Source organism: Carcharodon carcharias, chromosome 2, assembly GCF_017639515.1.
Source record: "Carcharodon carcharias isolate sCarCar2 chromosome 2, sCarCar2.pri, whole genome shotgun sequence".
Lineage (NCBI taxonomy): Eukaryota > Metazoa > Chordata > Chondrichthyes > Lamniformes > Lamnidae > Carcharodon > Carcharodon carcharias.
Genome location: NC_054468.1, coordinates 215,971,483 through 215,989,986, shown reverse-complemented (window position 1 = coordinate 215,989,986; position 18,504 = coordinate 215,971,483). Strand labels below are relative to the sequence as shown.

Below are 18,504 nucleotides of genomic sequence, written 5' to 3'. Positions count from 1 at the left end.
TCGTCTTTTTAAAGCTTCATCTAGGACCCTAAGTACGATCTTGTTGTGAATCGGTTCATCCTTTAAGATTCCATACTTGCAGTTCCCTGCCAACCTATCAAGATCATTGATGAACGAATCCATGCTTTCACCTGGTTTTGCTTTATTTTATTAAATGTATCCCTATTATTACATTTCAACAGATGCTGAAATAAGAGTCAAAAGCTTGTAGGACCTCTTCATAAGAAATTGAAGTTCAAGCCCCTCCCTTGCTATCACATTGTCAGCAGTAGATCCTACGACATAATGTACTGACCTGATCTGTTTGATCTTTTTTGTGTAATCCTGAAGCAGCTCTGTACCTTGTGAACCCTCTTCTGTTGTCCCAGTTGTGGGCCGGTTGCAAACCTTCTGCAATCTGAAATGGTTCTGCAAGTGGTAGTGTAGATTCCATACTTCTGCTGAGCCTTGGAATTGCTCCTGCTTCATAAGAATTTTGGGATCTTCAGAGAAACGCATTCAAATAAAGGATGTCATTGAGTGGACTACGGGACATTGAGTGGGGAGGGTGAACAGCCAGGTTATAGTCCAGATTGGCACCAATGAAAGGGGATGAGGTCCTACAGGCAGAGTTTATGGATCCAGGAAAGAAATTCAGTAGCAGGACCTCCTCACCAGGGATGAGAACCTGAGAGTAGATTCAGAAGAGAAAGAAGCAAAGTTGGAAATAGAAGGCAGAAAATTAGTAAGCATGTTTGCAAGGCAGAGGAGACAAAGGCTAGAAGATAAGCAACAAGCAAGTGTGGCAGTTTTAAATGGCATATGCTTCAATGCAAGAAGTCCAGGGAATAAGTCAGATTGAGCCGAGAGCACAGATTGACACATGGGAGTATATTGTAGCTATGGCTGACATGTGGCTGAAGGAAGGGCAGGAATTTCATTTCAACAATCCTGATTATAGGGCTTATAGATGAAATGGAGGGGGGAGTAAAAAAAGAGTCGCAATATTGATTAAAGAAACAATTATATCTATGAGTATAGATATAGTATATGGATCATCAAATGAGGCAATAAAGGTGGAACTCAGGAGCAAAAAAAAGGAGCAATCACACCACTGCGAGTATACTACAGACGCAAACATTCAGAGAAAGACAGAAGGGTAAATATGTAGGCAAATATCTGAGAAGTGCAAAAGCAATCGGGCAGTAATTGTGCAAGATTTCAACTACCATAATGTTAAGTGGGATAGAATTAGTGTGAAATGGAGAGAGAGGGGGAGCAGGATTCATAAAATGCCTTTAGTATGTAGCAAGCCCAACAAGTTCTGGACCTAGTTTTCGGGAATTAAGCTGGGCAGGTGGAAGGAGCATCTGTCTGGGGAGCGTTTTGGTGAAAGTGAGCATAATTCAGTTAGATTTAGGGTAGTTATGGAAAAGGATAGACCCGGAAAATTCTCGATTGGGGTGAGACTTATTTTACTTAACTGAGATACGATTGAGCTAAAGTGGACTCGAAACAGCTACTTCAAGGTAAATGAGTGCCAGATCAACGGGAGGCATTCAAGGAAGAGATAGTGAGGGTTCAGAGCAAGTACCTTCCCATAAAGGAAAAGGGTGGGACTAGAAAATCCAGAGCCCCTTTGAATGACAAGGAGTTTAAAAAAGAGGATAAAGGGACCATAAGCGTAACCTGTGTGTGAAGGAGGATGACGTTGATATGGTTCCTAATAAATACTTTGCAGTCATTTACACAAAAGAGAGGGATGATACAGACATTGAAATCAGGGAGGAGAAATATTAGATGGAATTAGCATAGTGAGAGGAAGAATTAAGGGCAGGACTTTCCCCCTGTCGGTGGGGCGGGGGGGGGAGTTGAAATGCAGGCATGAAAGAGGTGCACCTCCAATTGGCACCCCCAATTGGGGGCTTTGCCATTTTACGTGAGCAGGCCAATTAAGGCCTGCCCAGCGTGACGTCCGCCAGTAAGCGCTATACGCTCCCTGTGCAGGCGGGGGAAATCCCTAAACCCGAGGAGTGCGCTCTTTCGTGCATGTGCACTCATCTTCCTGAGGCTAGGAGGTGCCTCAGGGGGATTGGCTCTACAATAAAAAATATTAAAAATAGAAAAAAATACCTGACGTGTCCCCCCCCATGTGACATCGTCGCATGAGTTGGGACATGTTCATACCTTTTTAAAAAACTTTAATTAATTTTTAAAAAACCTACATGAAGCCTCAACCCGCCCGGGAATGAGGTTTCAGGCTTTTTCTGAAGCCCGCCAGGTTAAGGTTAAGGTTGGACAGGCAGGTCAGTTAATTAGGTCAATGACTCTGTCAATGGCCTCAATTGATCATTGACAGGTCAGCGGGCGCACAGCTGATTTTGCTGCACCCCCGCCTACCTGAAAATTTAAATGGGGCGCGCGTCATTTTACATGTCAGTGAGTGGGAGGCAGGGCCTGCTTGCCGATGGGAAAATCCTGCCCTAAGAATTTAACATGTGAAAAGGTTAAATCCCCAGGCCCAGATGAAATGTATCCTAGGCTGTTAAAGGAAGCAAGAGAAGAAATAGCAGAGGCTCTGACCATCATTTCCTAATCCTCTCTGGCTAGGAGTACCACCAGAGGACTGAAGGACTGCTAACGTTATAGCATTGTTTAAAAAAAGGGAGAAATAGATAGACTGAGCAACAGGCCAGTCAGCCTAACCTCAGTGCTGGAAAATTATTCAAAAACATTCTGAGGGACAGGGCATATCTTCATTTAGAGACATGGATTAATTAAAAGGCTGCACTTATTGACAATGCAACATTTGGGAACACAAATGCAGATGCAGTTTGTGGTATTGTGACTTCCTAGGCAGCTGCCTGCATCAAAAATGGCCTCCAATTTCACAGATTCCTCCAAAGCCAGCTCACAGGAACTGGGAGGGTAAAGAAGGCATCCACTTTGCAAATTAGGCTACCCCGCTCCCTTTGCCACCCCGTCTTGCTCGCCAACCCTTGCTGCCTCCCACTCCCAACCTGTCATCAGCCTCGCTCGCTGCCCCTCTCCTGTGCTCTCACTGCCTCACTCACAGTGGGGTTGAGAGCAGCCAGGGGACAGAGAGAGAGAGAGAGAGGCAAGTGGAAAGGCCAGTGCTCCTAGTGGGGGCCGAAAGCAGGGTGGAAAAGAGGGAGGCAAATGGGGTGGCTAGCAGGAGGCATGAGGGGTTGAGAGTGCAGCAGGAAGTGGCGAGAGGTCAAGGGACAATGGGCACACAATGGCCTCAGCTGTGTGAGGAACCATACTGTGCCAGCAGAAGAAGGGGTGCCAAGTTCTTGTTTGGTTTCAGGAGGTACGGCACAATAAAAAAAAGCAAAAATTTGCTAAGGGATGATCGTATCTGACTAACAGGATTGAATTTTTTGAGGCGGTAACAAGTGACCTGAATCCACAACCTTGTGACTCCAAGGCTAGAGAGCTACCACTGAGTTAACTGTTAAACCAGACTGAGTCACTGCCTTCAGGAGAGGAGGTCAGCACAAACGGAAAAATAAAACTTGTTGAAAGGTAAACTGTCTCATATAAAGGTGCCAATATTAATAGTTTAGAAAAAGTACCCCAAGAGGTATTTGGCATCATAATTCAATGTGATTTGCTGCATTAAATGTTTGTAAACATTCAAAAAAGTCCCATTTCATGAAGACAGTGTTTTGGTTTACACTTTTTCACAATTTATAGCAACAACTTAGACTTTGGAATCAAAAACAATTTTTCAATTTGTCGACAACACTAAATTGGGAGAGGCAAAATCAAAAATTGCTGGAAAAACTCAGCAGGTCTGACAGCATCTGTGGAGAGAAAGACAGAGATAACATTTCGATTCCATATGACTTCTTCAGAGGAACGAATAGTCTGAGGAGAGCTGCAGCAAATTACAAGAAGGCATTAATTAACTCGCAAAATGCAAAAATTAATTTCAACAATCCAAGGGGTATTACATTTTGATAAGAAAAACATGGGTCTAAATGGGATTAAATAGCAAAGGGATCAGAGCGCATACATATACAAATCACTTGAAACAACAATACAGGTTAATAGGCCATTTAAAAAAACCAAGTCCAAACACTAGAGATTATTCCTAGAGGGAGAAAATTGAAAATTAGTTGTGCTAAACTTGTATCAAACCTTGGTTAAAACACACTAGGGAGTACTGTGTACAGTTCTGGTTACCATATTATAAAAAGGACATAGAGGCATGGAGAGGATGCAAAAACGATTTACATGGATGATTCCAGAACTGAGAGGTTGGAAGGGATGATTTAGTGTCTCACTTCCCATAAAAAGAAAAAGCTGTGGGACAATCTAAATAGAGATCTTTAAAATTATGAAAGTTTTTGACAGAGTGTGCATCCACTTCCACTGAAGAGCAAAACTAGAGGCCTTCATGTTATTAATTCAAGTTATTAATGTATATATTATTGGAAAATATTTTTCTTTTAAAATAGAGCTTTAGTCTGTGCGTGTGTCTTACTTGGATTAAAGCCAGCTAGTCTGGGTGCTTTGATGTGTACTAGTTTTGACATGAGAGAGTGTATTTGCATTTTTTGAATAGAGCATTCAAGAAGTGGGGTGAAAACTGACACCTATCTAGCAGATACCAAACAATGTTTATATTACTAATAAAATGGTCCTATGAAAGAGGTTTTATTGTTAGAAGAGGCTGGTGATACAATGAGAATTTACATTCAATAGGCGGTGGTAGGTATAACTTCAGTTTTGTGTGTAGAGCAGAGGCAATGCGAGATCAAAAGGCAGCTGGAAGCCTTCAACTGTCTCCACAGGAACCAAGGTGAAAAGAACCTTATTTTGAATTCATAAGGTGAAAATGCTTTGTCTGGTGTTTGGTTAAGTCTATGAGTTGCTGTTGCCTTAATGGAGATTAGTTTGGGAATTTGTTAAAAGTTATAACAGTAGTAAATTGTAGCCATGTGTATATATATTTTAACCCTTGTAAATTAATGAAATGTTTCAATTAGTTTAATGTAAAACCTCGAGAACTGGTAGTTTGATTCCTGAATTTAGAGTCGCCTCTCAAACATAACACTTGAAATAATAGATTATGACAGTTGTTTAAAGTTTCCCTCTGGGATTTTTAAATAACTCAGCTTTACCAACTGCATCGGTCATATCACTTTGTTAGAAAATAATCACCAAAAAATCAAATAGGCAATTCAGAAGAAACTTCTTTACCCAGAGTGTGGTAAGAAAATCTGACTCGTTACCAATAGCAGTTGAGCTATACAGTTTGATGGGGGTGGGGGTGGGGTGGAATTGGACAAGCACATGTGGGAGAAGGGAATAGAGGTTTATGATGATAGGGTTAGTGAGGAAGTTCAAGCAGAGCATAAATACTGGCATAGACTGGCTGGACAAATTGCCCTGTTTCAGTGTGGTATATTCTATTCATATAGCTTGTCACTCCCTTTTAGGGTTTCCCCTAGTTTTTCCAGTGGTAAATTTAATCCACATTAAATCTAAGGCAGTTTTAGAGATACAGTTTATCATAACCATTACCACCAACTGATCTCCCAAGCACACTAAATTATATAATTCTTGGCATCACCTTGAGTTTTCCTTCTAAGTAAATTTGTTCAAGAAACTAAGGTCTACAAAAAGTTAATACAAGGAGTTAAGTTCTGTGTGTTTCTGCATTCAGGAAGCATGACTTATGGCTTCATGGTGTAACAAAGATAACAAACTCAGAAACCAGGACCACTTGATTAGGAACACAAACTGAACCAAAGAAAATCTTTAAACAAGGAGAACATTTTCTTGGGTCCTTAGACAAGAAATGGATGATTGAATTCTCTGCTCTGTTGGCAGCTTGACCAGTGATGAAGGTTAATTACTGATTATTAGGGTTGGGATGGAAGGGCTTTGAATTAGAATTTCCCTTAGCATACAGATTTCCTTGTCTACATTGTTTTTTGGCTAACAGCTTAAGAAGCAATTTCCCTTGAGAACACCTTATTGACTTTGCTTTGAAATATGTTACAAAAACAGAATGTAACCAGCTCTGGCTATGGAGTAAGATTCCCTTGGGAATAAACTGCAAATCCACTTGGTTTCCTCTGTATAAAAGTTAACTGGAGATGTCAGCTGACCCACAAACTTGATTAATATTAATCTGTTGTCAGGATTTCTGGACATATTCCTCAAACTATAAACCCAATATTATGCCTGATTAACTAATTTAACAAATTTTAAGTTGTTACTTCTTTCACTACTATTTGCATCTTATAAGTTACATGCTAGACTCAAATGGGTTGACTTCAACTTGCTCCTAGGCTGAGAGTTAGCAAAATTGAAGAACCAGCAGATAGAATGTATTTACATTAAAATTTCAAATCTCATTTTGGATATGCAATATCAACAGTACACCTCTTGCAGCAACATCTCATTGCTTTCCCATACTAGATCTTGTATAATGTCATAATAATGCTTCCCCGAGACAGTCATCTCTGGCCAGGGAAGAACAGTACAAACTGATCCATCCACTTTGCACTTTGTTTATTTGCAGACACACTGCCATCATTGTGCTTTGCAATACAATAGTATTTATTAAAAACATTTGATAATCTACATCATGTACAAAATTGTAGTATTGAGCAGGTAACTACAGAAGTAGTCAAAATGTAGAATACCAATTTTCTGACATTTCAATACTGAAGAAATTCTCAATATTATAGATGCAAGATTGAGCACTTTCCAAATAATTTCTTTTCATGTTATTTATCTGTACATCCTGCTTTATTTTGTGCTGTTAATCTTGCATGCAACAGGAGGGAAACTTGTAAATCCCTCACACTAGCCATATGAAACTTACTCCAGCTTGTGATTAGAAGTTTTAATGCCAGTGCAACAATAGTAAGAGTGCAAGTGTAGACTGGCACAGTGGTGCCAGTGTAGCATTGCCCTCGTCTGACAGTATCTCAGGTGTCACTTAAATCGTATCTTGAATGAGCCATACTGGAAACTATTGGTTCAAATGTAGGGCACGTCACTACAGCCAATCAAATGTGTAACTCAGGTAGAGCTCCTTTTGCACTGCATAGAACCCAAATGGCTTCACAATTAGAGAGAATCAATAGCGGATGAAACTCATTCCATGTTGGTAGGTAGACTTCAAATGTTAAACTGCTGGTCATTTTCCTGGATCACTGTCTCATCTGGTAATTTTACTAGACCTTGGCTAATGTTTGGGCAAGGAGATTTTTGCCAATTAAGAGTATAGCTTCTTTAGCCCTTCGTATCTCTAGTTGTTGGGCAGAACCTCTGATCCCAAATTAGCAGCTGCTGAGCTGAACTCCCTGTAAGGGTGAACTCTAGGCGGAATTATGATCTGGGTATTCACCTTCAGATTAAATTTCCAGATTCTTAGGTTTGCCGAGCACCCTCCCACTGTAATATATGTCCAGAGGGTTCCAGATACATGAATAAGCCATGCTCATTTTGAATGACCTACTCTTGTTACTATGTACATCAGGCACCGATGTTATTTTGCTGCCTGTTGAATGAAGGTAGTAGGCTTTGCTTTCTTAGTGTATGCACCTAAACCAGCCTGCATTTTTGTAGTTTCATCTAATGTATTGGGAGACCATGTAAGTTGTCTTCCAAGAGACTGACAACACTTGTAAAATCTAAGTAAATGACATAGCAGATAATCTTTAGAACACTCTAGGGGTGGGTGAATTGAAATCATATTTGAACACATACAGGATATGATCAGCAATAATGTAAAGACACAATACATCTGCCTCAATCTCTGTTGGGATTACAAACTTTAAGGTGGATATTTAAGCTGTTTAAATCATTCCAAAATATTCTGACTGGTCAAATCACGAGAGAAATATCACAGTGCCTCAATGGACAGCATAGTTTAGCAATCCAATTCCATTTCTTCACTGATTTGATGGCAGTAGTAATCGGTAACTTATTCAGCGAGCCTACTTAATATAGTTTTGATTCTAGCAGCTCCTGGAAATCTACCTGGTCTTCCTCTTTCTCTAAACAAGATTATGTTAATAAGAAGCCTTTATATTATTCTAGATTAAAATAGTGTTGATGATCAACCACTCCATTCATTTGTGGGCCTTTTATCCAAATTGATTGCTCAGCTCAATGCTCATGTACCCTGACAAACTTTAGAATAAACACTGAATAATTATAGTCTTATGCTTGATTTATACAAGTGAAAAGATACAAATTGACAGTATGCAAAATGCTGCTGAGAAGTCATTAGGTTGGTACTAATACAATAATGAACTCACTGTAATACATTAGAGCTTGTTGTTAATTGGCGAGTTATATTAAAATAACTGACATTCTTTTTGCAAGGCGACCAAGATAGCCCCACAAACCAGGTCTACTTCATCAATAGTTTTTCTTACACCACTAAGAAAAACACACTATTCAATCAACGTTAGAACAAAATGCGTCTCAGACCTCCGGGGAAGTCTCAAGTCAGCCAGAAGGAAATGGACAGGAAATGGACCCAGAACAATCTGTCTGGTTTCTCTGAACAGTGACAAATTGGTATCTCCAATTGTTTGATTGAGATTTGAATTTCATGTGAAACTGCAGGCTTCTACCTACATCCTACCACAATATGGAAGAATAGCAACAACGTGCCTTTCACCTCAAAACACCTAAAGCAAATATATTGTGTTTGTCCCCAGATTGTTCGTGTAAGGCTGTATATGCAAAATGCAATACAATTTGATTCTCGCAGTGCTTCATAACTCCAGAGTCCAATATGCATTTATGTGAACCAAAGCAAGTTATATTTATTAAAAATGTATTTAAGACTCATCATAAAAACGTTCATGAATTCAGTAATTAACAGTACTGTTAACGTCCAGTAATCAATCGTAGCTGTATCGAATGTCCATTCATCTTTTATTGAAGTTACAGGAGTTTGTAGAAATTTAATGAGCAATGAATATGGCCAAACATTGTTTTGGAGGGAAAAGATGGAGAAGGGAGATGAGGGGGCTATCAACCTAAGATCTGTATTTTTAAATAAGCGAAGTATCTATAAGGATGACAATATATTCCTGGTTACAACTGTCCTCTAATGGTCAAAACTGAAAAATTAACATTCGGTAAACATTCTAATGTATTTCCCTTATATCAGTGATTTATCAGTTTGTCATCAGTGTATACATGAACAATTTTTTTCAAACATACCATGTAGTGGTTATGTCACAATTGAAAAATAAAAGCACAAAAAAGTTTACACTCTTTTACAGGTAAATAAAAGATCATATTGATTTAAACAGTTTTACCTTTAAGGGCATAGCATAGTTCAATTTTATTACCTATTACATAATTAGCTTCTTACATACAAATATTGACAAAGTTTGGCTTGTGCTTCAAAGCCTCGAGTCTTTCAAGTCCACGCAATGCAGATCATAATTTGACATCACCAGGGGAGTGATCTCTGCTGCTGCTAGCCTCTTCTTCGCCCTGTGATACAGGTTCTGTTTCACCAGTCGCAGCCTCTTCATTTTTCTCCACTGTCTCACCACACTCTGGCTCAAGGCCCTCAGGGCAGGGAAGCTTCATCAGCTCTTCACGTAGCTGTGCAGTATGGCGCTGAAAGATAATCAGACAGCACTTAGTAGTGAAAGAAAGTATATGATGGATGTTTAATTGGTTATTTTCTTTCTGAACCATTCTTTTCACAAAAGCGAACTAAATAATTAATAGAATTTCTGAAACCATATTTATAAAATCAGGATGGCTCAGTGAAAAATGCAGCCCATTCCCCTTCCCATTTTGTTTGAAGGCAACAGAAGGCTACTTAATTTAGATAGGTATTGATCAGAAACAAGACTACACGAACGATGTAGATTATTATGGCAAAATTGCAGATAAATTGTATTCTATTATGAATATATATCAGCAGTCTACTGTTGTTAAATCAGCTCGTTAATTTTTTTTTAATTCTTTAATTCCTTTAAAAATCATTCAATCCCCTCTTCCCTTCCCAATTCATGTTGGCAATCCTCCTCTTCCCCCATACCTATCAGTTCACACTGGTACTCCTTTTCTCCATCACCAGCCCCCTCACTCCCAGTTCGTGCTGCCACTCTGCTCTTCACGTCTTTTTTCTCCACCGTCCTTACCCAGTTGCAGTTACACTTACCCGATTTTTCCTCCTCCCAGTTCACCTGACACGTTTTGCACACATCCCCAACTATAAGGTTGGAGCTTACATACCATAATTAATCTCCAGTGTTGCATTTTTGTTGCTGAATCTCATACTGCATGAGCAATTAGAACCATTACATGACAGATGCCGTGTAAGATCAGTACCTGCTGATTCAACCGAACAGCAGATTTTGAATTACAAGTTCAATATCTCCTTCCCTACGTCCACCCTCTTATCAGTTGATGGGAAATCAGGCCTAATTTCCCCATGTCATCATTCTCAGTTTTACTTGGTGATGCTGCTGGTGCTTTCAGGGACTGTATTTGGTTGCAAACCAGAGGCAGGACTTCCTGATCTACAAGATTTCAGACACCTGCCCACAGACGCTACCTCAATGATCCAGCAGCATCAGGAGGAGTGTTGAGAGGCAAGATGATTTTTTTCAGGGGAACCAAATTTCCATATTTCGCAATAAAAACTCATTCTCTATTGAACAGTGGCTCTTTTCATTACGGGACAAATCTTCCAAGGAGTGGCAATCACAGCTCCTATTTTCCTATGTTAGTCTGGAGCTCCACATTTCTTGCCCGGACCTCCGACTCGGGCCTGCTGAGAAATGTGGAGCGCAGCTGCTCCTGAAGTCCTTCAATGTAGTACAGAAGCGCCGGGGGGAACAAAGCCATGTCCCATTTTTACGGCACTAGCTGCTGTAAACCGGTAAGTTTAAATGTCCCAGCCACTTTAGCCACTTTGACAAGCTAGGAGAGTAGGTTAAGTGTGTAAGCTAAGGGGTGATGGGGGGAAAGGGAGGTCAGGTAGTCAGGGTGTGAGGGTATTCATGGGGTATGGAGAGTAGTGTGGTGGTCTGCAGGGGAGGGGTTTTGGGAATAGTTGAGGTGAGGGGGGGGGGGGGGGGGGGGGGGGGGGGTAGTGTGTGTGTGTCTCCAGGCAGGGGTAGTCAGGGGTCCAATGGAGGTTGGGGGGGTAAGTGGTATAATTACTCAGGATTTCCTGGGTAACTATTCTAGGAGTTGGAACCATCCAAAGCTGAATTTTGCCGTTGGTGAGCAGGGGGCGGGGCCCACTCGCCGACACGTAAAATGACACAGGATGACGCTGGGCGGAACCCCCGACGTCATCCCGCCCCATTTAAATTTTCAGGAAGGCCGGGGCACAGCAAAATCAACTGCTGCCCGCCAATTGAGGCCATTGACAGGATCATTGAAACAATTAATGGACCTGCCCGTCCAACCTTAAGGTTGGTGGACAGGCCAGGAGCCCCGGCGGCAACTAGAGAAAACATGAAACCTCATCCACTGGCGGGATGAGGTTTCATGTAGGGATTTAAAAATTTTAATAAAGTTTCAGTGTAATTTATGAACATGTCCCATCTCATGAGGGGGACATGTTGAGGAATTTTTTTTTCTATTGTTAGCATTTTTATAACTGTCGGCGATCTCCCTGAGGCAGCACTTAGTCTCAGGGAGATGTGCGCATGCGTGAAAGAGCGCACTCTTGCTTTTGGGGAATCCCCGCCCCCCCCCCCCCCGCACAGGAAGCATATAGCGCTTCCCGCCGGACATCACACTGGGGGGGGGGGGGGGGGGCCCCTTAATTGGCCCGCCCACGTAAAATGGCGGCACGACCCGCTTCTCGGTGGGGATCGATCGGCCCGCCCGCCCAGCAGACAGGCAGAAAATTGTGCCCTCTGACTTTAAATCAGAGTTTTGGAGAGTTCCAGACGCAGGGTAATTGTCCAACGGAAGTTGAAAATTCCCAGGCAATTCCCGTGCAGTCCTCGCGTGGGAACTTCAGAGGGGCACCCCCCCACCGCATCTTCCAAGGTACCTCCAGGGTACGACTCTCTGGGGAACAGAAGTTCTGGGCCATTGAAAAATCCTTTGTAATCACCATGTCTCACTACATTACTTTGATTTGATATCTTACAGGACACACACACCACAGCTTTCACTGGACTTAAAATCTTACTGCCATTTGAAATCCTGTGTCCCATAAAATTAGGCAAAGGATCCGTCTTTAGCAACAAAAATCACGAAAGGTAATGGAAATATAAATACCAATTATTTCTCACAGGAAAAATGATTATGTGACATATTCAGGATTCAAAGAACAATGTTTACATTTCCTTTGTTCCTGCCCACTTTGTCAATTTCAGTTATTTCTAATTTCAGTGAAGCCACAGAAATTTCTATTACGAAAGCACATCAATAATTGTGCATTCCAGATGTTCTCCTCTTAAAAGAATTCCAAAATTTTTAGCTATTACATTAATGTTTATTGTAGCTAAAAAATGTATTTGTTGTAGGACACTACGGATTGATACACCCTGTTTGTATTGGATCAGGTACATGTTGCTGAAGTTTACCTATATTTGTGAAACACTAATTGTATCACATTTTAGTTTTTCCAACAAATTAATTGAGCAATTCTCTGTTGGATGCAGTTTCTATATCAAATAGCCATGAGGCAACAATGCTAATCTTCCTTTGACTAGAAACATGGCCTTTAAAAGCTGCTTTACAGCCAATCAAACATTTATTCAAAATAAACTTATAACTATGATCATCTGACATGCTATCTTGCAGCAACTTACACACAGAATCTCTCATATCCAAGATTGTGAGCAGTCAGACATTAAATTGATTCAACTGCTACCCTTCTATGTAACAGTGCATTTTGATATTAGCAAAAAATTGGTTGGGTTTTACCCTAATGATTCAGGAGGTTATTTTGACAACTTCTTTATTGGGTCTTTCATGGGATGTCAGCATCGCTGGCTAGGCAAGCATTTGTTTCCCATTCCTAACTGCCCTTGAGAAGGCAGTGGTGAGCCACCTTCTTGAATCACTGCAGTCCATCTGGTGTAAATACACAGACGGTGCTATTAGGAAGGGAGTTCCAGGTTTTTGACTCGGTCACAGTGAAAGATCAGTCATATAGTTTCAAGTCAGGATGGTATGTGGCTTGGAGGGGAACGTGCAGGTGGTGTTCCCATACTTCTGCTGCCCTTGTCCTTCTAGGTGGTAGAAGTTGAGTTTGAAAGGTGTTGTTGAAGGAGGCTTAGCAAGCAAGACAGCACTGTAATTTTAACTATGCTACATGGACCGCAGTCGTTCAAGGCAACAACTGACCACCATCAACTCAAGGGTAATCAGGGATGGCAATAAATGTTGACCTAGTCAAAGACTCCTAAATATCGAGAATGATTTTTTAAAAAATCATTTTGCTGTGAACTGTAAGGAAAGGTTTTGCTAAATCTGTATGTAGAAGTAACCAGCTTAGTTAGCCCTACCTTCAAAGCAGCTGCGTGATGAGACATGGTCCTGCCAACCCGCTTGTCACTGCTATACTGTTGAATATCGGCAATCCACTCTTCACACTGGGCCATAACTTCAGCTCTCTTCAAGTAAAAATGTTTGTGTATGACCTAGGACAAAGAGATTCAGAGGAAAAGGTAAAACATCTCACACTTTGAGAAGCTTGTTTGCACTGGCAGTTTACATAGCTAAGTATAATATAACCAGAGGCACCTCGTCAATAGAGGCAAATAAGGCACACGCTCAAATAGATTCATCACAGATAGCAGAGATTGTATGAGAATTTCCTATTGATTTAACCACTGTGTACTTGTTGGAATAGTTATTTTCTATTTACTTAGTAATTTCCAGTAGGTGCTTGCGTTAGAAGGTCCACTATTGCATTATGTCACTGATGGGCTCTTCATTTGAGTGCATTTATAGCAGTCAGTTTTTTCTACTTTATGGTAATATTGGCAAGAAATTCAAGAAAAGGAGCTTTGTCAAATGATTATTGGCTTGCTTTTCTCCCAGCTATTTACCAGCTTTCCTCTTATGCTTCTTTGACTTAGCTTTCATTATAAGAAAATGCAATCAACAAAATAAGGTGCAATTCACCTAGGACAGAGAGATTCAGCGGAAAAGGTAAAACATCACACACTTCACACCTGGGTGAACTGCACGTCACATGCTGCTACGGCAAGGGATGTGCCTCACCTGTTAAAAACATCACAAACCTCAAAAATACACAGAAAATTACACAAATGCTTAATTCACATTATCACAACCATGTATTGTGCTGTTCAACAGGCAGGGTCTATTTTCCAGACTTAGGTCATGTCCAACTCATTGCATTGCCCACCTGGGAAGTATCTTCTATTTTTATTGCTTTTCTTTTTTAATGTTGCCTCAAATTCTTCTAAACCAGCCTCCTACTTTGGCTAGGAAAAAGACTCATATCTATCTGGTTTTTTGCCTATTCACGTCAATGACATCTCCATACTTCGGTTCTGAGGACTCCAAGGAGGTGTAGGTTACAAGATCAGATTCTTCAGTAGCAGGATATATGAATGGAGGCCACCGCTGACAATTAGGGAGTCAAGGATTCCCAGGCCAGGATTAGACTTGTTTTCACAGAATCTTTTGCATGTTTTTCTGTTTAAATTACACATCTTTGGCTGCACTATAATACAATACTATTTGTCCAATGTCACTGTGCATTTTAGTATTATTCAAAGCTTCACCTTTTGTTGGTCTAACTCAGATCCTTCCCAGATACGGTAAGGGTAAAAAGTAAACATTCAATTTTCTACATATGCTGCATTGCTAAACCACTGCTTATTACTAAACTGTTTTTATGTATATTACTTAATAATATAGATTGTTATTGGGGATCAGAAATACGGCTCTTCTTGAATGTTTATCCATCCTGAAAACTAAATCTTAAAAAAAATACTAATACTCCACCATAGCTAGCTCAAAATAGTAAAGCCAATTTAACTGAACTAATTACCCTGCCAATTCACAGGTACCTATAAAGCTTACATTCCATAAAATGTCTTTGGAGTGCCCAAAACACACAAAATAATCCCCATATTTATCTGTTCACTACTGCAATAAAGGACAATTTAACAAATAGATTGATATTTACTTCAGTCAGGGCTCAACGCTGCCATGTTCAGGAGGCTCATCCAATCCACTGAAATTGATGAGTAGGTCCTTATGAATGTTGATCCATGGCTCATAGCACTGCTGTGTATATCTGTCCCAAACCCCAGCTCCACATAATCTAGTCTTCATTATACACGCACAGAGGGAGTGAAGGTGAGATACGCACCCAAACACTCCCCCCTCCTCCCCTCACCACAGGATGGACAGGGCAGTTAAAATGCAAATCAGCATCAACTGCTCTTCAGTCTATTCCAGTGACTAGTTTGAGGGTCAGACTGAGAACTGGCCAAGAGATTTTAAAATATATATATAAAATTAATTGTAGGCAGGTTTAATGGAATTTGAAATACCCAGGTAAGTTCAATTTGAGCTTATGAGAGCAATGTCACCAGTTTTCATCCTGAATGATGACCCAAATAAAATCACATTACATTTGCTCACATTATTTTTACACCTCAATAACACAGATCACATTGAGATGCTTCATTCTAGTTATTTCTATTGTACATTAGCACAAATCGCATTGTATTCTATATCTACAATGCTTATACCAGTACAGAAATGATGTTTGATTTGTACACAATTCTCATTAATTTGACCTTTAATGCCAGTCTCAAATCTTGAGCTACATTTCCTTTCTCAATGTTATATTACCTCAATTTCACAATAATAAGAATGCTACTTGGCAAGAACAGTTTGGCCACATTCAGACAGATTAAAATCAAATGGGTTTATAATAAAACCTGCATCCTTCCATTCTATCCATTTCCTGACATCTGATGTGCCCAATCAGGGCTCTGATTCTAATTACTCTCAAGATTGGTTGAAGGCACTGTTACGGACGGGGAAAAGAGGTAAATCTGAACTCATTTATTTTCTTGCCGCCTGTCTGTAAGCAGAGGGGTTTTAAATTTTGAAATAGGTTATGGTGTGTTTCCTCAAACCCTCTGTTTGTGAAGTCAATTTTTACAGTGATTCGCAGCAAACTCTCTTTAGGATTAATGCAGAAGTATAGTTTATTCACAGATTCAAACCCTGGAAATTGTCACAACTTCACACACAAGCAAACACATAAGAAGAAGATAGGAAAGAGGACTTTTTACTATATGAATAACTTAAAAGAGAAAGCACCACAGATAACTTTTGAGTTGCTCAGCTGGAATCTTCAGTACAAGGTTCGAAAACTACATAACCACAAAAATTTCATAGAACAACAGTCATCCTCCAATATAAGCCACAAAGCTTTTGGTAATGCATTGGAAGGTACTGTTAGTTAATCTTTCAGACAAAAATGGACAATTTTGTGACTATTCTCAAAGCCACTGAGGGTAGTTCCCTCTCCCCATTGTGGGAAGGCATTACAAAGTCAAAGCTGTAACCTAAATATGGCAAGTTTATGTTGTGCTCATGGTGAAAGCATAAGGCAGGACTTGGCCATTCCAAGGTGAATTCTCTCTATGATACAAAATAATGGAAAACAATGCTCAGTGGTTTAGGTTGGGTTAGGTGTTCAGTTTCAGCATGTGATGGATCAATGATCCTTGAATGAAGCCTGGCACATAGGTGTTTCTAGATGACTCTAGAAATACTCAGCTGGTTCCACTTACCAAGGCCGCCACTCTTACTGAGGAAAAGGTAGAAAATGAAAGGATACCTCCTTCCCTCTTCACTGAACTACCTCTCTCACCAAACTCCAACTTAAGCACTCTAATGCAACCCAAGGCAGCACTGTAGATGACCTGCTTTTATGCTGCCTGAATCTAGCTTCTGAAAACCTGTTTAAGCCCATTACCTAATTAACTATCTGCAGCTGGAAGCAGAGTCTGTTTTAAAGTCATTATATATGGCAGCTTCAATTATCCAAGTGCTCTTGAAAAACAAGCTGCTTTTCTCCCTTAGTCTACATGAAACTGATCTGAGCATCAGCAGCATTTGAGGCATTGAGGAAAGAGATCAGCAAAAGCTCCCATCTTTGCTCACTATCAAGAAAACTTGTTGGGAATCTGCATATTTATGGGCACTGGCTGAAAACAGAATTGGGTATGGTGCCCATTGTAATTGAACGCACATGTTGGTACTTATTGTTCTGGGATGAAGGACTTATCTTATGAAGAAAGGTTGAACAGGCTGGGTCTATACAAACTGGAGTGATCTTATTGAAGCATAAAAGATCCTGAGGGAACCTGATGGAGTGGATACCAGGACGATGTTTCCCCTAGTGGGGGAGACCAGAACTAGGAGAGACAGTTTAAAAATAAAGAGGTCTCCCTTTTAAGATGGAGATGAGAAATTATTTTCTCTCAGAAGGCTGTTAGTCTGTGGAATTCTCTTCCACAAGAGGCTGAGTCATTGAATTTATTCCAGGCCGAGTTAGTTTTTTTTTATATAGACAATGGAGCCAAGGGTTATGGGGTTGGGGGGGGAGGGAAGACAGGAAAGTGGAGTTGAGACCACAACCTGATCAACCATGATCTTATCGAATGGTGGAGTAGACTCAAAGGGCCAAATGGGCTATTCCTACTACTAAGACCTATGTTCCCATGTTCATGTTTACATTTGGAACAAAATGTTCACTTGGAAGAATCACCATTGCACTGCCTATATTCATACAATAGTACACTAGCAAGCCATAAAAAAATCAGTATCTTCAGGAGATGAGGGAACATTTAGAAAATTTACTAGACCCATACAGATGGGATTAAGATATACGTGTGAGGGGGACAGTGTGGAGAAGCAGTAGGGTAAGATGGGAAAAGGAACATAGAGCATTCTCTAAGATTAATTAAAATTATTTTTTACCAGAGCTGCGGATATTTATTTATGTAACCACTTTAAATCTTAAGTATAGTTTTGTAGATTTACTTTTGTACAATTTTCTATTCTTGGATCAGACTATGATCTACCATCATATAAGCTAAGCAAGTTGAGAAAGAAAGAAAAAAATCCTTCAAAAATATACCTAACTTCTAGTAGCAAACGAGTCACCAATAAAAATTAAAATTGTAAAGGAAAATTGAGAGCACCTGATACATAAATGGCCTTTCTTGCCATTTTCTCCTTAAAACTTTTGATCAGATGAACTGTAACTTAGTGAGCACTGTTCAGCATACACCCACAGATTCATCACTGGTACAATAGCATGTGTGACAATATCTCAGTCATACAATTCTCTTACCCTTTTGCTCTTTTATGATGCAAGAATCAAAGTAACCTAGCAACCATCTTGAGCCACATATCTGTGGTACAATAAACAATTTCACTTTATCTTTAATTTAAATATTCAAATGTCCTGCATATTTGCTATAAGTTGGTCAGTCAATTTTCTTAAAAATATATTAA

General features: G+C 40.1%; 1 protein-coding gene across 6 annotated transcripts in view; it reads right to left on the bottom strand.

Annotated features, from left to right (window-relative positions):
- Positions 1-6,516: 6,516 nt before the first annotated feature.
- Positions 6,517-18,504, bottom strand: part of birc6 (baculoviral IAP repeat containing 6) — a 242,480-nt gene continuing 230,492 nt past the window's right edge. For all 6 annotated transcript variants that reach the window (XM_041180834.1, XM_041180857.1, XM_041180849.1 and 3 more), the window contains 2 exons: positions 13,491-13,625; positions 6,517-9,618 (listed from right to left, as the gene is read on the bottom strand). In XM_041180834.1, the coding sequence (XP_041036768.1) occupies positions 9,433-9,618; positions 13,491-13,625 (321 nt within the window). In that variant the 3' untranslated portion in view covers positions 6,517-9,432. The remainder of the gene's footprint in view (positions 9,619-13,490; positions 13,626-18,504) is intronic.